Here is a 22,954-nt window from a genome sequence, read left to right as displayed (position 1 = left end):
CACGCTCAATAAACCATCTTTCTAGGATGACTTCATTCCTTGCCCTACTTTTCTTCTCTGGACCCCCAGGAATGTCGGAAAGAGCCTCAAGAACGTCCCATCGTTTACCATATTCGTCCAAGATGACCAGTTCCTCATGCTTCTGGAGCTGTGAGGCATCGATGAAAGTTTCGATGACGAGGGGCTCCGGCCGTCTGTCGGTAGTGGTACAGTTCCGCCATTGGGCGAGGTCTTCTCGCAATGTGTCCGTGTCATCTACCTCGACATTGAACTATGGCTGTTAGTATATGCGTTTAAGAAATAAAGATGGAACGCTTGTGGATATACCCATTTGTTTACTCTCTTGACACCGTCTTTGTAGATTGGCCGCAAAACCGTCCTCGAGTGAAGAATAATCAGTGCAGCTTTCGTGTGGTAGTTCTACGCCTATTAGCACATTTCTGTCTCTTGACCAGCTAACCGACATACCTGAATGATCTGGTTGAGCTTGGTGACCTGGTCCTGTGCCTGTCTCTCAGAGAGCTGTTTTCCATCCGGCGGTATCGAAGGACTGGGGGCCTCCGGGGCCGGACGAGACGCTGGCCGCGGTCGTTGATGCATTATAGGGACCGCTTTGGCACTGGAACGGTGGTGACTGTGGTTTTTGGTGGGCGATGACTGTAGTAGCGGTGTCTACTTTCCAGCAGAGGGAGCAAAAGAGGCGTGGGAAGGGGATGAATCACAGGCCATGATAACATAGCCTGGCACCCAGCTTGTACGTCCTGTTGAAGGAGAAAGAAGTGGAAAAGAGATGAGAGGATAAGAAAGAGGGAGGGAGGGAGGCTATTGTGCTGGCTCAGGGCAGGCAGATACGGTGGTGCCTCTTATGACCATGCTTTTTTTGGGGGGGGGTGTGTGGTGGTGGATTGTGTGGTTCTAGAACCAGGCGAGGCAGCAGGAAATATCTGACCAGGCAGAAGCGAGTAAAGAACAAGGAAGAAGAAGAAAAGAGGGAACGGGTAGAGGGAAGAGCGAAACGCTGCAGAGGTGAATTTTCGTTTGATGCAGGCTGGCCGGTGTGCTGGTTGCTGGTTACTTGCTGCTTGCTAGCGGTTTTGACGGGGAGAGCTTGGTACGGCCGGGGAGCTTCCTCCACACAGGGATGGGCGCCACACTATAAAGAGATGCGCTAGGCAGGCTATGCAGACACAACCAGGGACGAGTATCTGCAACCACAGAGAGTTGTCAGCGTGTAGCAAGGCGCGGAGAGAGAGAGAGAGAGAGAGGGAGAGGAAGATATAAGAAGATGAGGTTGAAAGAAGAACGAAAAGTTGAAGTTGAAACTGACCTTATCGGGCGAGCACATGACCTGGTAAAGACGTATCTATCTCGGGACGAAAGCATGACTAAGCTGTATCTTTGTCTTTCTTCTTCTTTTGCTTGTTTTATTAATGTATGAATGGCTGTTATTATCATCATGTCAAGTATGCCATCTACGTCTTCACCGCCTCCTTTTACTATGTGATATCTACGAAATGTCTGCACCTCATATACAGAGTGTATTTTTATTTATTGAACAGAGCCTCACTGTATGATACCATACCATACATACAAACTCAGGATACGCGATGACTAAGAACCTCACACCGCCCAGCCAAACGGCCTCGCTTCCTACTGGCGCGGAAACACTTTCCTCTTGCCTTTGTTGTCTTCTGTACTGTTATGTATCATACTGCCCGTGGTATCTTAGTGAAGAGGAAAAATACATGGTAAAAGGAAAAGAAAGGAAAAGAAAAAGAGACAAGGGATGCAAGGGAAGAGAGAAGAGTCATAAGTATGGAACTGCAAGGGGGAGTCATAGAAAGACCCCACACACCGCATGAGATGCTTCATACACATCATATTCTTCCTTGCTGCCTGCCAACGGCTACATACATAGTATTATTCTATCATGTAGTGTGATATATATGCATGTCGATCGAGTGTGATGGTGCGGGTGCCTACAGCCGACCAGGCTACATAGTACGAGAGTCGCTCACGGAAGGTCACTTGGCGAGGCTGTTGGCCCTGGTGATGTTAGCGGGTGCTTCATGGCCGTTGACGTTGTGCTGGTCCTGCTGACTCTGGTCACCGTGTTGCCTCGAGTCTTAGGCTTACTATGTAGGGCAGCTTGCTAGGCTCACCGAGTCTTACTAGACCTGCCTAGGCTTAGCTGGAGTTCAACTGGGCTTCAACTAGACTTAACTAACATTTAACTGGAGCTTTACCTCGCTTTAACTGGGCTTTAACTACGCTTTAACTGGGCCTTGCCCGGGGCTTAATTGGCTTAACTAGGCTTACTTAAGCTTAGATAAGCTTAACTCTTGGCTTCTTCTGACTCAGCTGAAGGCTTACATAACTAACCACGTTCGCGGGGCTTTGCGGTCTCTGATTGGTCAACTAGCTCGGCCTGCGACTCTGGGAGCTTTAAAGGCCAGAAAGAAGAAGAAGGGGAAAACATCCCACTTCATCTTCTATCGTCTTCAGCTTCTGTATCATCGTCTATATCATCATCTATACCGCCGTCGATACCGCGTACAGATTTATATGTACCAGGCAGAGTGACTTGATCCGGGACTACCGACCTACAGACAGCTCCGGACCACCGAGATAAGCCACATCACCAAGATCAACGACCGATATAGGAGATATATACGGAGAGACCAGCCAGACAACCAGATAGGGGCAGCCCTCACGCTGCGGCACATGAGCTGGCAACTGCTTCACTTCTTTCTCCGGGATGATGTTGACGCCTTCTCTCGCCTCCTGGCCAGCGCCACGTTCACCACGGCCATTGCACATCCCGGCAGCGGCAGCACCAACAGCGGCAACCCCCACAGCAAGAACTCTCCCACCGTGACGGGCAGCAGGGGTGCCGGCAGCGCTAACCTTGCCACCTCTTCGCTCTCCTATAGCTCCCCCAAGCAGCGCCGGAAGCCGTCATTTTCGTTTTCTCTTTCCCCAGCGGAGAGACCGGCCTTGTCCAATACGACGCTGACACGGAACGATATCAATGCCAGAGACAAGCATGGGCGGACGCTGATGCACCTCATTGCTTCATCAGACAAGGAGAATGCGTATGGCTTTGCGCGTGCTTTGTTGGCGGTTCCAGGGCCGTTTTTGGATATATACTTGCAGGATGCCGAGAGTGGGTGGACCTGCTTGCATAGGGCCCTCTATGCTGGGAATATATCTATTGCACACGCGATCTTGGAGAGAGATGGCAGCAGCGGGCTGATCAAAATTAAAGACCGAGAGGGGAACAGTCCGTTTGAGGTCTTCAACTCTAGTGTGATCTACGATACCCCTGAGGTCACAAAAAGAACCCAGGATGACAGTGACGATGACGAGAGCGTGGGGACAGAGGACGAAGTCGGGGAGGAGTATAGAGCTATCAAGCCTGTTGCTCCACAAGCCCTTCTGAAGGGTGATGAGCTGTTCGTGTTTGGGAGCAACAAGAACCTCTCACTGGGTGTTGGGGATAGTGACGATCGGCAATTCCCCGAACGTATCGTTTTGACCCGCCCAGAAGCCTTGATACAGCGTTTCTATGAAGAAAAATACGAAAACTCTGCCGAATTTAGAGCAGAAACCGGCATCCCGTTCCTCGTCCGGTCCACGCCTCTCGTCGTGCAGGATGTGGTTATGTCCAAGCTCCACACTGCCATCCTCACCACAGATCCATTCAGTAACCTATACATGTGTGGCTTTGGCCCTGGCGGACGACTTGGGACCGGTCACGAAGGGACCTCTTTCAGTCCACAGTGTGTAGACTCAGGTGCCATCGCGGGGAAACACATCGCCTCCATTGCTCTAGGGTTGGATCACACCATTGCCATCTCCGATCAGGGTGAAGTCTTCTCCTGGGGCAGCAATAAGCACGGGCAGCTAGGCTATACGTTGCCCAAGACCAAACCTACCGCCGGCTCGTCGTCCAACGATAACCCCACCCAACTCTCCCCACGCCAAATCTTCAACCCGTTTAAACGAGAGCGTGTCCTAGGCGCAGCCGCCTCGGCCATCCATTCAGTTGTCTTCACTTCCTCGGCTTTGTACACCTTTGGTCGCAATGATGGCCAGCTTGGTCTCATAGATGCAGATGCACGATCCCTTACCTACCAGCCTATACCGCGCAAAGTGGGTGCCTCTTTATTCAGCGACTCCATTTCGTTAGTCTGTGCCATCGAACGAGCTACGGTCGTGTTGCTGGATAATCATGAGGTCTGGGTATTTACTCATTATGGGTATTCGAAGCTAATCTTCCCCTTGGCCGGACCGGTATCGAGTTTTATTCGTAGTAGCTTCATGGCTACACGCTATGGTGGCGCAGAGAGCTATATTGCCAAGATAAGCGCGGGCGGGAACACAATATGTGCACTATCAAATGGAGGAGAAGTCTTTACGGTCTCCGTCCCTGCGCGGCGGGAGGAGGAGAGAGACCGAGACAGCAGCAGGTCACAAACATCAACATCAGCCTCAACATCAACTACTAATCCAGCCAAGATCCGAAACTCACTCCCTCAACCCACTCGTACCTGGGCAGTCAAGAAGAGTCACATGGCCGTCCGCGACGTCGATGTCGGACAGGATGGATCCATCATTATCTGCACCCAGTCTGGCTCCGCATGGTTAAAGGAGCGAAGGGCGGGCATCAAGCCTACGGCTACAGGAGTGGCCGCTGGCAAGGAATATAAATTCGTTAGAGTCCCAAACATCTCTCGTGCTGTCGGGGTGCGTAGTAATGCCTTTGGCGCTTATGCTATTATCCAGCGGTCCAGTGATGTAGCTAGGCGAAACCTGACAGTTGATGAGCCGAGATTATGGGCTGATATCCGTCCCCTGATACCGTTCGGAAAATTGATAGACGTCATCGGTGAAGGTTTGGGGAGAATTGATATCCACAAGCCGACATCCATTTTTCGAAAGAACGAGGACACCGATACTGATGCTGGTATCGACGTTGAAAAAGAGCTGGGTGCTCTACTTGATACCCAGAGGGCTTCTCTATCACTCTCCAGCCCATCTATCGCATGGCTATCCACGACGACTAGCGACACTCGTATCCCAATACACGAATTCATACTCTCGTCTCGCAGTCCTATACTCCGTAACGCTCTCTCCACTTTTCATAGGGAATACTACTTCAATCTCCCAGGAATAATGTCCATCGAGTATGACAAAGCGGGTCAGGTGCATCTCCTATTCATCAGCACCTGTTTCCTATCCCTCTTCAACCTAGCCATATACCTATATACAGACCGGCTCTATGACGTCTGGCTCAAGCACCGAAACGAGCAGAAGCAGACAGATGCAGTCTTAGCGAATGCAGCACTATACCGTCAAACGCGCATAGAGATACTCAAGCTAGCAACAGCGTTAGATATGCCGGCCCTTGAACGCGCAGCAAGAATAATGGTCCAACCGGTAGCAAGTCTACACAGCGACATGGTCATCGCCATACAAGACCCTTCATTCTTCAACACTGCTGATGTACTCCTTGAACTCAGCGGTGGCGTAGAGGTGAAGGCTCATAGCCACATGTTGTATAGCCGATGCACGTTCTTCGACGGCCTCTTCCGGGGCCGCACAGGCGGTCGTTGGTTACAGTCCAGAGTGTCCGGAAACGAACGAGAGGCCCTTGAACCCATACGTGTTGATCTATCTCATGTGGATCACAGTGTGTGGAACTTCGTTATGCGCTATCTATATTCAGACTCTAACGAGGAGTTGTTCGACGACGTATATGTTGCTGACAGTGAGGCGTTTATGGATATAGTCATTGACGTGTTGAGCGTTGCCAACGAGCTGATGCTTGATCGATTGGCGCAAATATGCCAGAAAAGGTTGAGTACGTTCGTAACGACGCAGAACGTGTGCCAGCTCCTGAACGCCGTTATGCCGTGTTCAGTGAAGGAATTCAAAAGAGCAGCTTTAGAGTTCATATGTCTCAATCTTGAGTTCATGCTTGAGAACAGGCTGCTCGACGAGCTCGATCCAGATTTGCGGCGGGAACTTGATCAAGTATGCCAGAAGAACCAACTTACTTCCCAGCCCGTCTCGCGCGGGCGCAACTCTGCATCTTTCCTTACCGAACGCTATCTAGAAATACTCCCCCTCATTGAACAGGATAAGAATCGCCGCGTCGATGCAATGAAACTTCGTTCTCATCTACATGAAGATGAAGTGCGCGACACGATGCTACGGTCTGGGAGTCTTGAACGAGATAAACCATCTCCGTCTCCGTTGTCACGCAGAGGGAAGCAAGTGGGTATCAATACACCCCCGTTAGATAAGTCAGCTTTTGAAGCAAGTCCAACGCTTTTGCCAAAGAGGTCAGTAGGCGACCTTATTTTCCAAATGGACGACGAGCCATCACTTCGCCCTGATGGTCGCCGAGGAGATAGCTCTAGACAAACACCGGCGGGCAGCTCACACGGCTCACCACGAAACCCACCTCAATCCCAACCTCCCATTCTTGTCTCTCATCCTGGCCTAGGTCTAGATCTAGGACCCGCTAGTTTTCCCGAACTTTCAGCAAAGCCTTTTTATACTGCCTTGCAACCTGCCAGAGCCGCGACAAGACACCAGGAAATACCCCAACCCCTGTCTTCTTCCCAAACCCCCAACAACGGCACTACTCCAAATTCTCCACCACCCAAGGCCCCTTGGTCCTCAATCACTCCAATAAAAACTCGTGCAGGGCTCAGGGGCATTATGGCAGAGGCAGATAACCCTATCACCCCACCTAATCGTATAGACGGGTTTCCTCGCGCTGAGTTAGAAGCAACGCGGAATTTCTCGCCAAAGCTATCTCAGAAAGAACGCAAGAAGCTCAAACAGCAACAGATGGCTGCTGAGCAAGAACCAGCGAAACCCGGTGCTAGCAAAACCTCTATTTGGCAGATTGCCCAATCCCCAAATCTCCAACCGGCTAAAGTTGAGGCTGAGGCATCAACTCCGGCGCGCTCTGCCACACCAAAGGCACCGCTAACCCTCCGCCAAACTGTGGCTGGCTCCAGTGTAGTTGCTGGCTCAGTATCCCCCCACATAAAGCCAACATACCCAAAGACACCTCCCCGCGCAGCCGCTCCCAAACCAATGCAACTCAGCACACCTATAGTTAAGTCGTCATTATCGTATTCTGCCTCTGGCCCCGGCCCCGGCACATCACAAATCTCCCTTGCTACAATCCTTTTACAGCAACAGACTGAAAAGGATGAAATTCACGAAGCTGTCACAACAAAACATAATCTACATGATATCCAAATCGAGCAAGAATTCCAGGAATGGTGGGACCAGGAATCTAAACGCGTAATGCAAGAGGAACAAGCTGCAGAAGCCAAAGCGAGGATGGAAAGTGAGAAAGCAAGAAACAAGAAAAGCAATCCTACCAGAGGAAGTGGAAGAGGACGAGGGAGAGGTGGGCAATCACGTCCACATGTTTCACAAAATAGTGAAACAGCACTTTCCAGATCAGCTGGTGCAGAAGATTCAATGGCAGGAAACTCAGCCGATCGCCCTCCTCCCCCTCATTCAGATGATAAGAAACGACATGCGGACCGAGGAAAAAGTCGACATCGAGGTTCCCAAGCGCGAGGCGGTGGAGTTTCTCGCGCACAAAAAACTTGAAATCTTCTTCCATTTTTCTATCCCATGCATGGTTTTGAGTTAATCTCGGCTTTGGACCGAATTGAATGGTTTTCAACTGCCACCCTGTGCCACGCCTTAATACTTCTTACATTGTTTAACTATTTGATGCTCCATCTGTTCGACAATATTGGTTTCAACGGGCGTGGTGATAGTTTGATTTTTATTGATAGACGCACATGCTGCAGGTATCAACAGCTTAATTATTCATGTTTTATATAGACAGTCGAAGGTCATAAGTAATTCTTCGGACCTACATCCAGAGAGTAGCAGTATACTCCATCGACTTTTAAACCACTTTCTTAATATATATTGCTAACATTTAGACTTCGCAGTATCCAAAGGGAATTCAACACCTCGCGAACTTAACTTCCAGAGGTCGATTCCAATCCTCAAAATGGACAAAGATGAGGCGTTGAACTAAAAGCACCTAAGATAACATGGTAGATTTCGACAAATATTCCTATAAAATGAGAACATTTGGTGGAATTGCAATACTCTAGCATTGCTCAATGTTTTAACTTATTAACAGCCAATGCAGTTCAATTTCACTCGAATTGCACGAAGTTCCCCCGTTCAGCGCCTGTTCCAGTAAAGGACGGGACGGGATATATGCGTATCCCTGGGCAACAGTGTAGAGTGATTTCTGCGCAGAATGAGGAATGCCGGCCAGTTCGAGAGCAGCACCACCAAGGTATCGACCTCAGGGGAACCATGCTAATCCGTTTACTCTGAGCAAAACATCCACACTTTCTGGATGAAATTTTTATGAACTAACCTCGGGGCATAAGGGGGTATGTGGACCCGAAATTGGTCCAAAGAATGATGGCACTGGCCTCTTTTCGGCTGCGCATTTTGAATACTGTGGTCCATAGTAACATCAGCCCTGGGAAAAGAGCAGCTTGCAGCCTCGTTCATACCCTCTCCCACTCGGTTTTTGGTTCCGATCGACGAAGCTCGCTAGGACGAATCTGTCGTCTAGCAAGAATAAACTTGCCTGTAAGTACATAGTACACTCTGTCTGCTACCAAACAGCTAGCCAAAGAGCTAACTTCCATGTATAGGCTGGCTACATATATGATTGGTTATAACCTTTGTATGCCTATCCCGAGGTGAGAAAGATCCTGGATTGATTATCCAGAGCCCTCTTCTCCACGTCGGCTACAGCCAACTCCGTATGATATGGAGCATAATATGTATACGGTACAGATATTCACGGCGCCTATCATATCCATTTACAGGGCAGATCATGACTATTGTGGCGGTGTTAACCCCTCTCGAAGAAAGGGAGGAAAGGAAGATGGACATTCAAGGCCCCATCACGGCGTCCAGCCAGAGCAACATATATAGTTACGTAGTAATCAATGTCAGAGTTCATGCCCCGAGGAAGACAGTCGAAAACACAAGTGCTACGGAGTTTCAAAGCCAGCAAACCCCCCCTCCCCCGTCAAGAAACAAAGTGATTAGGAGCCAGCGCTACACAATCTTCTGCGGGTGACCAAGCGACTCGCTCCAGGGGCACCGGCAGCATCGAGGCAAAGGAGCATTAGCATTTCTTATCCGACACTACGAATACGAATGATGCACGGGGTACCCTGTACATACATAGTTTATACATAGTAGTTATCCTGTCGATCTCAACATAGAACCGCTCGGGTGGAGGCCCCAATAATAGTTAGATGAGTCTGAATATTGAGTGAAGTTTGAATCCAAGACTGGAATTTGCCTTGCCCGGCCAGGCTATACTCTGTAGTTATACTATGTAAGCTTCAGCAAAAAAAAATGATAAATAGGGCCCTGGTGTCCCGGAGCTTTTGAGGTTTTAAACAGGTCTCCCCGAAAGCAGGAAAGCCGGAAACCAGTCTTGGCCCTTGATTGCTGTTGTTATTTCTCGTTTAAAGACCAATCCGTATCAACAATGCATTTCTCCCAGTTTGCACCAGTTTTTCTGGCTGGCCTAGCTGCTGCCAACCCACTACGAATCATAGTCGACTCAGGTAAAGAGAAGCCCAAGATACCCGGTCTATCCACCTAGAAGATATAGTAACAGAAACAATTTATCAAGGTTCTCAAACTGTTATTGGACAGGAGGATCCCGATATCATCGGGCCCTTCAAGTTACTGCCAGTTTAGGACCACATGCGTGGGATTTATGTATCGCCTAAGGAAAATCAGCCAGCAACGTTGCTGTATGAAGATCTAGCCTCTAGGCTCTTCTGGGTGGGCGATAGCTTCGAAAAAGGCGGGATGGGTTCCCTCGGGCTCAACCTTGATGGACCTTGTTTGACAGTTACCGATGACAAGCCCATTGCAAAGGTCGTTACCAAGGCAAAGTGTACTGAGGCCGACCGGGTATTCAAAATACTTTTGGGTCGAGCCAAAAGGTATATCAATGACGGTGGAACTTGGTGGTAAGTCGAGTCGACAACAGACATCCTATGTATCTGGGATTGTGCAGATCCTAATGAGATTCTTGCATTAGCCAAAACCGCGGGAGGGGAGGGTCTTGTACTGAATATCGGGCATGACAAAGGTGAAGTTATCGCCTACCCAGGAAGTAAGTCAGCCATCAACTTAAAAAGACGAACGTGTTTCTCGTGGAACTATTGCTAATTTGATGATTTTTTTTCAGCCAAATCAATCAAATTCGACCTCAAGTATAACTAGTGGTTGAGGCTAAGTTATGTACCTTGGATGCCTGCAGCTGCAGAATGTTATCTCCTTTAACTAGTACCACATGTCATAGGCAATATTTATTTTGACAGGCAGAGATTTCCACTTAAATAATCATTTTAGTCTCCCTCTAGGATTTAGTACCTTTTTTGGCACCTCCATATGGTTATCTTGTTATTTTTGTACCTCTATTTGATTAATTCTTGTCCACCAAAGAATCTCGATTATCTCACGGCTTGCGGCTTCGTGTTGAACAACCGCCTGTTGCTATGCGCATGACAGCGAACACAACTGGGTTAAAATTGCACGCCATCGTCCTTGAACTGGAGACCCTTGGGATAAGCCTGCGAGACGGGAGCGTACTGACAAGTCCAATGCACTGTAGATAGAGGTCGCCAGAGGGGTGCAACGATGGATGCTTTGCAAGATCATCGGCGTTCACAAATGATGGATCAGATAAGGCGTATATAAAAAAGAAAGAAAAGAAAAAGCTGCCGGAGGCTTTCAATTGCGTTGAGAAAGGCCGAGATGGTAGATTCCAGGTCGCCAGCTATCTTCCATATTAGCATGAACGGCTGATTCTGGGCAGACATGAGTTTAACCAACGTAAAACCTTTCGTGGATAAATGTAGAGCTATAAGAGTAAACCAGGGTGTTGTTGACACAGTGAGTGTGTGGCTTTTGAAAGTAATGAAGATGGGCCATCTTGGACGAGCTTCGCGCCAGTTTTATAGGACTTAACCGCCTAGCGGGCTGAATCAAAGATATTTCTGGACCTATAGTCAACGTAACGAACGCGACTCAAGGCTAGCACTGGCTGGTCAAGGTCTGAATGAACTGCGGATAACACTCTTCGATGTACTTTACCATTCCATCGATGATATAGTCGAATGTAAAAAGTTATCATTAACCGCTACTAAGCCAAAAATAAATAAATAAATAAATAAAAGATATAGCGATCCGACGCATGGGCTGATAATATCATACAAAAAAGGCGAATTGGCCCTCCTTAACTGATGCCTTAATCGCCGGGCGCTGCAACCTCGAGGCTATTCCACATGCGTCGCACTAGCAGCTCCTCTTCAGTAAGTTGGTGGCCCGCACGCGAAATGCGGTCATCATTGTTTTGATCATTAAGGTCATCAGAGTCATCATTACAGGGGTCGTCGTGGTCTTTAAACCTGACTGAGCCTTGTTTCCCCGGCTTCGAGGGGTTGGCGTGTGAGGTATGGCTGCCATTGCGTGTGTGTGAGGTTCCATGATTGGTCTCATTTGCGTTCACAGGTCCAGAATTAGAAGAAGCGTTTGGTTGAGATGTCCCATCCTGTCCGGCTGGTGGCTTGGTCATATCGTACATTCGATTCAGACTATCTACGACTGGATTCCGGAAACGATGCATAACCGAGAATTCGGAGGCAAGCCGTTCGTACGCCTTCTTTATCCTCTTGGACTCTCCTTCGGTTGAAGGGCCGCCTGCGAACCCGCCTGAAGCGGTGGCAGTGCGATGAGGATCATGGGCTAATCGGGCATGCGTGACATTGGAATCGTTGATTTGAGGTGCTACGACGGGTGCCATGGGCCCGATTGAGGTTTCCGATGGCGATGTGGAGAGGGTGGCAGTTCTTTGGAGCCAGAGCTTCTGCTGCGTTCGAGAATGCGGTTCTGGGGGTCGACGACGGGAATTGGGTGATTTGAGCGCTTTCGAGACTGCTGCTTCAGGCGAGGGTGGCGTGCGAGGTTGATAGTTAGGAAGAAAGGAAGAAGGTGTAGAGAAGTCCGATTCGGAACGGCCACCAGGGTGACTACTCCCGTTTTGGTGGGTGATGAGGAAACGAGATACTCCCACTTCAGTCGACGAGGGTGTAGTATTAGGGCTGAATCGGTGAGGCTCCTCTCTTTCGTTGTTGTGACGTGAATCAGGTTGATTTATTCCACCCAGGCTCGACAGATTAGCAAAGGACGATACTCGGGAGCTTCGTTCTGGAGGTGCCTGAGTTGCTGTGGCAGAAACAGAGGAGATTGCCGGAGGCACCATTCCGGAGTGCTGGCGACAAAGAAGTCGTTGAGTTACATCATTTTGTTGTTGCTCAGTTGGCTGAGCTGAGTCTTCGTTTGATGTTGTAGAGCTCGTCTGCGCCTCAGCCTGTGCTGGCCCCTCCCTCGGTTCGGGCTTCATATCCGCCGCGTTGTTTTGCTGGACTAAAGGTGACTTAGTGAACGTTAAGGCCGTGTTCTGGGGGTTGCCGTCGCTATTGCCAGCCTTCCCTCCTACAAGTGAATTCCGCCTTGTACTCGCCGTCGAAGGAGAGCTATGGTCCTCCCATTCGTCATCTTCATCAGAGTCTGCGAGTTCAAAACCAATGGACTTCTTTTCTTCTGGTTTCTCAACCCTGCTAAGCTCTCCCAGGAGATGGCCTTTTTTGACGACGTTACCGCTTGAGCCCTCTCGTTTTAGGACGGGCGTGGAATGGTTCTTTTTCATGGAAGGGTTATTCGATGACACCCCGCCTAAAGCAACTGCTGAACCATTCCACCGGACATGGTGGCCCGTCTTCGGGCTGGTGGCTGGAGATGATGGGGCAGACTTCTTTCTCATATGCTGCCGCCGGCCGGTCGCTGGTGCTTCTTGTCCACCGTGGGGATCACTGGTAATGTTGTGCGCCATGGCCAACCGCTGTAGTTTGTTCAGGTTCATCTGTGACGTGTTACGACCATGCGCGCGCTGTCCTCCAACCACATGTGGGCGATGAGGCTTATGTACAGCCGGCTTATGCGGCTGCACATGTGAGCTGGGAGGGGTCGACATGTTCACGCTGCTGGGGGGTGCAGAGTCAGAAAAGAAGGGTATGCCTCGCTTGAGGCGCGTCGATTTGACTTGATATTATCATCATATCTAGAGAAAGCGAAGATGTTGTTGGAACGACGGAAAGTCGAAGGTTGGTGAGGCAGCGGTTGGGTCACGTGCGGGTGCCTCTGACGCTGCCATTGCCGCTATTGGCGCAGTTGCCGCAGCTGTTGGCGGCAAGCCATATCATGAGCTATAACTAACGGATACAGAGGTACGCTAGATAGGATAAGATGTTTATGGTCCATGAAGGGCCACGTTGTCTTCCCTCATATATCTACTTGGTATGGTTCTCTAATCACGTCAATATCCGGATCATTCCTTGGGTCAGTTTGAAGCAAACAAGCTTCTCAGGTTATACCCTGCGGAAGCAATATGTCAAATATGAGCAAGAGCAGCGAATGATGATTGGCTGAATGAGTTTGAACGTATATATAGGTGTAAATGTACGTATATTGGTGAGCTTGAAGAGCTTAGGTGCAGGGTGTAAGTCTCTGCCGGATATAACAGGGGCAGTGCACGTGATCTAACTACGTTACTGACTAAGTACAACATTTGACACAATATCAAGGACTACCTTCATCGCACTTAATTCTATAGCATAAGCACTTAATTAACTAACCCATAACTAGTTAGGTAGAACATGACGGATTAAGAAGCTGCCAAAATAATTAACATTTAATATCTTGCTACACCCCTTATGACAAGGATAGACAAACAAATCATATCGCATACGTCACCAAAACGAATATTTCGCGCCCCTGTAGTCTCGATTCGGTAGCTCAGTATCAAAGTGATGTTTGTACTTTAGTTCGTCAGGATGTATAGCGGTAGCAGGAAAAATACAGGGAGAGGACCACGTTGCATGGTTCCATAAACCTGAGCCGGAGCTAGGGTTTTGGCACGTCCCAAGGTTTTCCCAGAGTGTACTGCGAAGTAAGGCGTAGCCTGGCTTATGTTTTATATAGGTGACTCGTAGCTCCCTCTCAGAGGAACTATGAGGGCATCGGTAGCACTGATGTAGTGGTATCTCAATATTGTTGGCTGAAATCCCATGTAGTAGATGATTGTTTCCTTGTTCACATATATCTACTGCTTTATACCGGCTGGTACTGTTATTGACCTGGTATGTAGCCCACATATCTTGTTTCAAAACCAAATTGCCATCAATTAGCTTCACGTCGAAATTCCACGCGAGTTTAACATGTACCGAGCCCTCATAGCCTCTGTCCGCAAAAGTATGGTAATGGTTTACCTTAGCGGCGGGTCGACCGTGTGTTGGGCCAAAACGATAATGGTTCATGATCTCTTTAGCCTGTCTATAAGTTAAATGGGGTTGAATCCCCAATTCTGTGGATGGGCTACCAAGGAAGTGGATTTCGCTCTCTGTATCACATCCATACGGCTCTAGCTTTGGCGGTGGTATTCTGCTTCGTCGATGGAATTTCTCACAACGATAGCAGAGGACGTGTTTGGGGAAATCCACTTCTAGACGTTCTAGAATTTCTATGCGGCCTTTGTGTAAATTATAGAGCTGTTGGAGGACAGTTTGACCCTTGCCAGTCTGCCACATAAATTTGCAGCTCAAAACAAATGCTGCTGCGTCCAAAGGAGGAAGTATGGAAATAATATAGGACACTTCATCATCACTGAGCGAAAAAATCGGAGATCGATCTTTCGCAAATCGGAGTTTGTGGGTAGCCCACGTCGGGAAATCAGTAATACGATTGAGAAGGGAAATAAATCGGTATGCGACAGAAGTCTCATTTCCCTTCTCCCGCCGCAACTCGTTCGGGCTTCGAGGTTTGATATGGGCTGCCGCCATGATGGCAGCTGAAGCAAAGGCTAAAGAACAACAATAGCGGCTGCTACTTTCGTGTAAAGTGTCCACTGAGGTAGCTTTGGGAGTATTCAGTTAGTATCGTTTGCGCACCCGATGTTCAGTTTGTGTGCAACAAAACCTGTTCCTTATAGGTCTTGCAGAATGTTCCTTGGGCCTTCGCTAATGGAAGCTAATAATATATTTATAATAACATAGCAGTCCTTGGGGCTTTTAATTTTGGTCGAACGCAAATTATATGAAGTTCTAGGTAAGAGTATTCGCTGGGTAATCAGAGAAACAAAATTTGGGGAATTATGTTGGGCTTCACCTTTTAAACATGCACAGAGGGGTTGACGTCATTAAACGAGTCGCCGTTAACCTGACTGGAGTTGATAATCTACCAGACCAAAGTGCTGTAGACCTATGGGTCCTCTCAAGTAAAAGCATGACAGGCAAGAGTATGCCTAATAGAGTCGGGAGAATGCCTAACTTCCCAGAGTGGAAGTTTGCGGATATTTTAGTTCGGAGATTGTACGGAGTATACGGAACATATTCCTACATAAGCCGGAAAGGGTGACGGTGGCCGTAAGGTCCGGCGTCTTTGGAGGGCTATATGTATTTTTCATGAATAGATTGCCAAAGGGCGCCCGGCGATCGGGATGGTGGAGGTCGCTAAGTAGTGCTAAACGCTCGCCAATATGTTGATTCCAAAGCTAACTGCTCCCTTCGATTACGTAATATGGCTAAATATAGTTTCTATTAGCCCATAACCAGTAATATAAGAAAAGAATGGCCAGTTTTCTAGCGGTAGTACTTACATGAACAGAGTAGTCTTTCTTTTATTTGCTCTCTGTCCCTTTAGGCCTTACCTGAAAAGCTAGTATGTCTGTTTAGTCTCATCTTATGTACGTTGGCATTTAGTCAAGCGTTAGGATATAAAATACCTACATAAACCATGCCGTCATTATACGCCAGGTAACAAAGTATTGCAGAGTGAGAGGGTTTATAAAGTGAGCTAGTTTTCACATCCTTAGTTGGAAGATGCCTAAAGGCCAGTCAAGAGAACTTCCCAAGTTTTCCCCATAAGATATGCTAGCATGAAGGTGATAAGAATTCAGGGATGATGATTACGTCCGGTCTCTATCGAATGTCATGGGGTATGAAAGGAAAACCCTGCCAAAAATGGTGATTAAAATTATTACAAGTTGGAGACTGCTCGACATGAGGAATATATTATGCTTAGATAAAGCACATGAGCATGGTGGAATAACGCGCTTGGTTGTTTCAGCTCATTCTCCCAGGTCAAAGTTCGATCAGGCTTTCTTCAACAGCCGGCTTTGGAGGTGACTGTTGCTGATGTTGAGGAGCCGGTTGTAGGGCGGGGGACATGGTGTTGTAGTTGGGATACTGTCCGTTTGCCGGGACAGGAGAGGGATACATATTTTGAGGTGTAGCCGTAGATGGTGGTGGAAACTGGCTCGGCGGGTATGGCTGCACTGTGGGATGTGGTGGGGAGACTGATTCTGCTCCCTGTGGGGAATGGTGTGAGAGGTCTTGAGGAGTATAAGAAAAGGCGGGCTGGGGCGGTTGTCGGGAGAATGTTTCGGGTTGTCTAGTTTGTGAGTGCATGCTACCGTGGGTGGAGGCTCTGCGGTCAAAAGAAGGCGCACTTGATGGCCCTGCTCCTTGGTAATCGTGTACTTGTCCTGTCGGTGGTTGTGATTGGTTGGCTGAGTACTGAGGGTATGCTGACGGATGCGGATCGGATGCGCCAGTTCTAAGGTAGAAGTTTTCGGCACCCTCGTGGCCGCCAGTGTTTTGCTGGCCTATTGGAGGGTAGATGTTTGCGTTCGATTGAGGTCGAACACTGTCATAAGCATTTAAAGTTTGGCGTGAATATGTATTGGATAGCCGTTCTTCCAACATTCTGTCATAATATCGTACGACTGTTGATAACTTCGCATGCAGGTCAAGCAAAGTATCTACAACAGTTAGCAGCTAGCCAAAGTTGTATACAATCGTAGAATTATAGCAGCTTACCATATTTACTCACGGTTTCACCATATGTCCTGGCAAGTTTTGGCCTTAGAGCACCAATGCTTTCATATAATTCTTGAATCTGTGGTTCTCGAAGGATGGTCCCTGGTGGTTGATGTTGGAGCCGATCGACCAGCGTAGCCAACAAGTTTATATTCTCGGCTTCTACGGGAGTCAATTCATAATCCTTTTTCGGCAATATTGCAGAAGGCTTAATGGTTGCAGCTCTATCGCTTGAAGTTGAGTTCTTCAAGGCGGCGGTATGTTTCCGTTTCTGTTCCTCCACGTCTTTTAATGATGCTTCAATAGCTGCCTTAAGATCCGGATCCTCATCTTCATCATTTTTCACGGCACTGACTTGTACTTTAGGGGCAGCGTAGGATGATTTAGTTTGGGGAACATAACCCGATGAATTTCGCCCCTTTGAATCTTCCAGGCTCATTTGTAATGCTCGTTTTAAATCTTCATCAAAGTCATTATCTGCATACGCACTCCGGGGTTCCATGCGAGGCTTATTTGCAGGGACAGCAGGTGAGTTTGCTGAGTAGCTGAGCAACCGCGAGGCTGTATTCGTAGATTTAGAGGTAAGTTTGGCATAGCAACCGTCGTCCACTCGAACAGGCTGAATTATCCCGAGATGCGGCAGGGGTAATGACTTGCTTGAACACTGAGCGTCGAAAACGTTCCCGCAGTTGCGGCAGTGGTGCTTGCGGTTGGTAAATGTGAACGCGGTGCGACATCGCATGCATACGTCAGAGTCAATCCACTCAGGAGGCTACCAAGGTACGGTCAGCCTGCTACAGCCCAAAAGAAAGGGGAGGAAGGAGATTCAATATTGTCCACTTACAGCGTCACTATCGAGCATTGTGCTTGCTATTTCGGTCTTTGGCGGGAAGTTATATCCATCGTTTTGTAGCTTTCGATAGGTCTCCGCGATGTAGGAGAGATCATTCCTAGGCTGAGCGGCCATTGCCCAGTTCTGTATAAGTTCTAGCATTTTGGTCTTCACATCGTGGTTAAGAGCATTAGGGCCTTCAGTTTTAAGTAAGGATACGAGGTTATCCATGAATTCTCGCGATGCGATCTCAACAAGAAAATGCCGCCCGCCATTCTTCACGCAGGTGTCGGTCAACTATGCAACGATTTGCGGTTAGAAGTCAAGCAACCACGAAGAAGTAAAGCATAGTATCAAACGGACCTTGAGTGTTGCCAGCTGAACGTTGGGGTTCTTCGTTTCCAATCTCCGCTTCAGGACCTTCATGGCTTCCTTGGGCTGCACCGTCTTTGACCGAATCAGGTCTGATATCTCCAGGTTCAAAGCGATGTCCTCTCTGTTAAATAGTCAGCAACTGTCAAACGATATCGACGCCACTGCAATACAAACACTTACAAACTAGACGACGTAGCTTTCTCGACCTGGTCGTCCAACGGCGACGACGATGTAAACCAACTCGCCATGATGACGACACTGAGAGCAAGCTTGGGGGTTGTAGATAGAGCTGAGGTACAGCCTGTCAACACATCAACTCGTCACGTCAAGCTGCTTCAGAAGAAGAAGATGAATACGTTCAGAAAAACAATCTCCTTCATGCACTTCTGCTTTCTTCTTCTCTTCTTCTTTTTGTTTAATGTTGAGTGCCTGATTTTGATTTCCTACTTTGAGAACGACGTCATGTGACGGAGGTTCATATATCACGTGATAATTTTGTAAAGATTCGATGACGTAAGCTTAACGCTGAATGTTTGAAATACGGACTAATTATTTCTTGTAGATGTCGATGAATAGACACAGAGTCGAGGAGAGTCCTTGACGATGCGCTTGGAGATGCGGATAGGATATGATATAGGCTTCTCGGCAGTCTAACAAGGAGGCAACAACACCACCCGACTTCTCACCTACTCAAACCCCTTCGCTCTCGTTGCGCAGGGAGGGGCCTATGACGCTCGTTCCGGAACGCAATTAAGCCAGCAGCATTTGCAATAGCGAAGAAGAGAGATTCTGGGGACTTGGACGTATGAGATAACTAGGCCTGTTTGAGGCATTACGCTGCCGTGGGATTCCAGATGGTTGAGCCAGCGGAACCGCCCTGGGGTCACGGAGATGGAGCTCCTATACCCGGTGCGGGCAGGCCTCCGTATCCCTCGATGAAGGAATTGCAGAACATGGCAGCTTGCTTGAACTTGGGTGATGATCCATCGGTATATTAGTTTGCTGTTTTTGTCATTCTTTACCAGCTGGAGCTTCGAGGCGGTGCTAACAGCCTGACCTGGACAATAGTTGAACGAGTTGTTACATATCTCCGAAGATGCTATCAGCAAAGCCAAAAACTTCGCTCAGCGAGGTAAATACGATTCCGCACTCGTTAATTACTTACGCGCCTCTGATATTACGGTCAACATGATTCCCCGTCATCCCGATTTTACATATATGAAGCAGAATCATCCAAGGTGGGCAGACCAGTTCTCCAGGTTAATGATGGTGCGTATACCCCCGTAGCTATATGGAGAGAGGGCATAGCTAATGAAGCCAAAGCTAGTCGATTCGCAACACAAAACTATGGAAGACATTAAGCGAAAAATCACGGCCAGCAATAACGCTGTAGGACAGTCTGGTTCGGCATCAACTTCGGTTCCCCTTCGCATGCCAAGCCCACCAGCTTTCAAAGGCAGCCATTAAACACCAGACCTGGTGGATTCTCATAGCTGCACAAGATCCCCTTGCGCAGAGGCTTGCAGGCCTGAGAAACCAGCGGCCGAATGCCGTGCAAGGCAGCAACATATCAAATGACGGATCAAATGGGTCAACATATACCAATACCCTTAACGGAAACTATGCTGCCTATCGGCCACGTCCGCAATCACAGGTTTATTCAAGCCAGCTCCACATGACGCCACCAAAACCTCTGGGCCCCCGAGAGATGAATTTGTCCGCCCCAACTGTCCCTCCAAAGGTCCCTATGTCAACGGGGGATGCACCACTCCCTAGGTACCCGAGCCCTGCCTACAGCCCAATATGGACAGTTCCTTCCACCCCGCCACCGAATCCTCCAAGGACGTCCGTCGACAGTATACGTAATACAGTCTACAAACAAACCAACACAGGGGCCACAAATTCCAACAGCAGCATCAATACCAGTGCGGATAATCCATACCGCTCACAGACCCCAAATGGTGTCCGCCCTGAGACTGACTCTGGAAACAGAGGCTTGGATATCCATGTTGGTCCTACAATTAGCGCTAGCAAGTTAGTGGAATACATCCGAAAATACGACGTTCTTCTCATTGATGTTCGCTCACGAGACCAATATGACTCTGGTCATATCTACGCCAAGTCTATCTTATGCATCGAGCCTGTGGCGCTAAAGGAGAACATCTCTGCTGAAGAGCTTGAAGATCGCCTGATAATCTCACCCGACAGTGAACAATCTCTATTCTCCAGGCGGAATGAATTTGATCTTGTCGTTTATTATGATCAGAACACGGTCGAGCCAACCTATTTGATAGGGTCTCCTGCAGGAAGTGCAGTTCCGCATCTGCGAGCTCTTTATGATACTTTATATGAGTTCAATTTTTACAAACCATTAAAGGGAGGACGACCTCCAGCTCTTCTAGTTGGTGGGTTAGACGCTTGGGTTGACTTGGTTGGCCCACAATCCCTAGCAACCTCCCAAACTAGTGCGATATTAAGCTCTGTTCGTGCACGAAGACAGGTACCCAACTCAGCGCAGCCTCTACGGAGGAACCCCACTGTAAGCGCTAATTCAAGCTGGGAGGTAAAGAAGAGGCGGCTACGCGACTACAAGCCTCTTAACCCCGAAGAGGAGCGGGCCTGGCTTGAAAAGGCAAGGAATGAGGAAATAGACACGAGCTATGTTCCTGAAGAAGGAGACATAACTGAAGAACCAGAGGAAATCGACGGATCTACTTCACGGACCCCCTCGTTTGTCCATACATATGAAGACTTCCTCAGAAGATTCCCTGAACCACATGATATCCGTGAGTCGATGGTGCATACAGGAAACGCAGTACAATTCCCATTGTACGATAGTGCTGCTGTCCCAGCTCCATCCAGACCACCACCTGCCATCCCTCGGCCAAGTTACAGCGGCGTCGCAGATCGTGGCCAGACACAGCCACCACTCGCTCGACAATCGTCTGCCCATAAACAGGCGTTATACTCATCCCCTATCGACCGGCTAAGGCTCCCCCGAACTGGGCTCATCAACCTGGGTTCAACTTGTTATATGAATTCGATAATACAAAGCCTGAGCGCCACAGTTCAACTCACGAAGTTCTTTGTCGATAACCGCTTCCATTCCCAGGTTCAAAAGAACTGGAAGGGTTCTCAAGGCGTCTTACCAGGTCTGTTCGCTAATTTGATTCGCTCTTTGTGGAAGAATGATGTCGAGGTCATCCGGCCTACATCGTTTCGGAAGTTCGTTGGTCGTCTAAATACAGAGTGGGCGGGAAGCCAGCAGCAAGACGCAAAGGAGTTCTTCGACGTTTTGGTTGATTGTTTGCATGAGGATTTGAATCTAAATTGGCAAAGGACGCCCTTACGGCCACTGACATTTGCGGAGGAGATGCGTCGAGAACAAATGCCGATTCACAAGGTATCGGAAATTGAATGGGGCCGATATACTCATCGTGAATTATCTTATATATCATCTCTTTTCGCCGGACAGCACGCCAGTCGGCTTCGTTGCACCACATGTCGAAAGACATCCACCACATATGAGGCATTCTACAGCATTAGCGTTGAAATACCCCCAACAGGAACGGGTGACATCTACCAGTGCCTCAACAGTTACTGTCAAGAGGAAGTGCTCAGTGGCGACGAAGTATGGAAATGTCCATACTGCAAGCGTGAACGAGAGGCCGCAAAACAAATTATCCTCACTAGAGCTCCTCGATTCCTAGTCTTTCACTTCAAGAGGTTCTCCGCCTCGAGGCGCCAGCAAGCTCGTAAAATCCACACGCCGGTTTCTTTCCCCCTTAACGGCCTCGACATGACCCCCTTTATGATCCAACAACCTCAACCATCCCAATCTTCTAGGCCTGTCTCTCCTCTACCAAACATCAATAGTACCGACGGTAATCGAGATGATCTACAACTACACACCTCCAAATCCCAATCAATGTTAAAGCCCCATGAACTTGCAACTTCCAGCCCATATATTTATAACGCCTACGCTGTCGTACGGCATTTAGGCTCCACGATGAATGAAGGTCATTATATCTCCTTGGTTAGAGATGATCTTCGCAAATGCTGGCGGAAGTTTGATGATCAACGAGTAACGGATTTCCAACCAAGTTCTTCCAGGTCTTCCCCTGATAATTTGCAAAATGAACAGGCCTACTTGGTTTTTTATGAACGGACCCCAGTTAACTGATGCATGCTATTGGAGCCTCGCCTTTATGTATTTTTCGATTGCACTTTATATTTTTTGGTTCGCCTATTTTTTGTGTGCTTTCGTCATGATTTAGAGTGCAATGAGATACCTAAGTTGGGGACTAAGGAATGGTCGGGGAAGGGTTAAGATAGAAAGCCTGTACTCGTTTATATACCCCGTGGAAATGATGAATTGATAACTAGGGTTTGTTTGAAACTTCACCTTCGTCTATCAACACTATAGACAATATAAATATCTACATACCAGAGTATGTACAGCATAGGCTACCAATATGCTACTAGGACGAAAGAGCAGAATGAAACAAAGAACTCCTGTATATTAACTACCTTGACTTCAGTTTTTCTTCAACTCATCTTGATAATACATAATTGTAAGCGTGAAGGGTTAAAAAAAAGAGCACAAAAAACATCAATTAGACGAAGTCAGCTGGTAGTGTCCATTTCTTTCATCTCAAGGTATGTATGAATCTATGTGTATGAGTTTGAGTTTCGCTGGAAG

General features: G+C 48.2%; 6 protein-coding genes across 6 annotated transcripts in view; 2 read left to right on the top strand and 4 right to left on the bottom strand.

Annotated features, from left to right (window-relative positions):
- MCYG_04896 (Atg13p) overlaps positions 1-600 on the bottom strand; it is a gene marked incomplete at both ends in the record, with an annotated part of 2,996 nt that extends 2,396 nt beyond the window's left edge. The window contains 3 exons of the mRNA XM_002847113.1: positions 32-271; positions 328-420; positions 469-600. Of these exons, the coding sequence (XP_002847159.1) occupies positions 32-271; positions 328-420; positions 469-600 (465 nt within the window). The remainder of the gene's footprint in view (positions 1-31; positions 272-327; positions 421-468) is intronic.
- Positions 601-2,724: 2,124 nt separating this feature from the next.
- On the top strand, positions 2,725-7,647 carry MCYG_04895 (BTB domain and ankyrin repeat protein; the record flags this gene model as incomplete). The annotated part of the gene is made up of 2 exons (XM_002847112.1): positions 2,725-5,203; positions 5,276-7,647. 2 exons carry the CDS (start codon positions 2,725-2,727, stop codon positions 7,645-7,647), a joined length of 4,851 nt encoding a protein of 1,616 aa, XP_002847158.1.
- A 3,712-nt stretch (positions 7,648-11,359) lies between these two features.
- MCYG_04894 (conserved hypothetical protein) lies at positions 11,360-13,144 on the bottom strand (the record flags this gene model as incomplete). Its single annotated transcript, XM_002847111.1, has 1 exon — positions 11,360-13,144. One exon carries the CDS (start codon positions 13,142-13,144, stop codon positions 11,360-11,362), a length of 1,785 nt encoding a protein of 594 aa, XP_002847157.1.
- A 775-nt stretch (positions 13,145-13,919) lies between these two features.
- Positions 13,920-15,008, bottom strand: MCYG_04893 (uncharacterized protein; the record flags this gene model as incomplete). The annotated part of the gene is made up of 1 exon (XM_002847110.1): positions 13,920-15,008. The coding sequence occupies one exon, from the start codon at positions 15,006-15,008 to the stop codon at positions 13,920-13,922; it is 1,089 nt and encodes a 362-aa protein (XP_002847156.1).
- Positions 15,009-16,307: 1,299 nt separating this feature from the next.
- On the bottom strand, positions 16,308-18,500 carry MCYG_04892 (vacuolar protein sorting-associated protein 27; the record flags this gene model as incomplete). Its single annotated transcript, XM_002847109.1, has 5 exons — positions 16,308-16,987; positions 17,046-17,817; positions 17,890-18,174; positions 18,241-18,373; positions 18,433-18,500. 5 exons carry the CDS (start codon positions 18,498-18,500, stop codon positions 16,308-16,310), a joined length of 1,938 nt encoding a protein of 645 aa, XP_002847155.1.
- A 606-nt stretch (positions 18,501-19,106) lies between these two features.
- Positions 19,107-22,435, top strand: MCYG_04891 (ubiquitin-specific protease; the record flags this gene model as incomplete). Its single annotated transcript, XM_002847108.1, has 4 exons — positions 19,107-19,241; positions 19,321-19,521; positions 19,561-19,641; positions 19,700-22,435. 4 exons carry the CDS (start codon positions 19,107-19,109, stop codon positions 22,433-22,435), a joined length of 3,153 nt encoding a protein of 1,050 aa, XP_002847154.1.
- Positions 22,436-22,954: the final 519 nt, after the last annotated feature.

Source organism: Microsporum canis, genomic scaffold, assembly GCF_000151145.1.
Source record: "Microsporum canis CBS 113480 supercont1.4 genomic scaffold, whole genome shotgun sequence".
Classification (NCBI taxonomy): domain Eukaryota; kingdom Fungi; phylum Ascomycota; class Eurotiomycetes; order Onygenales; family Arthrodermataceae; genus Microsporum; species Microsporum canis.
Note: the sequence above shows the minus strand (reverse complement) of the source record. Positions and strands in the feature narration are given on the sequence as shown.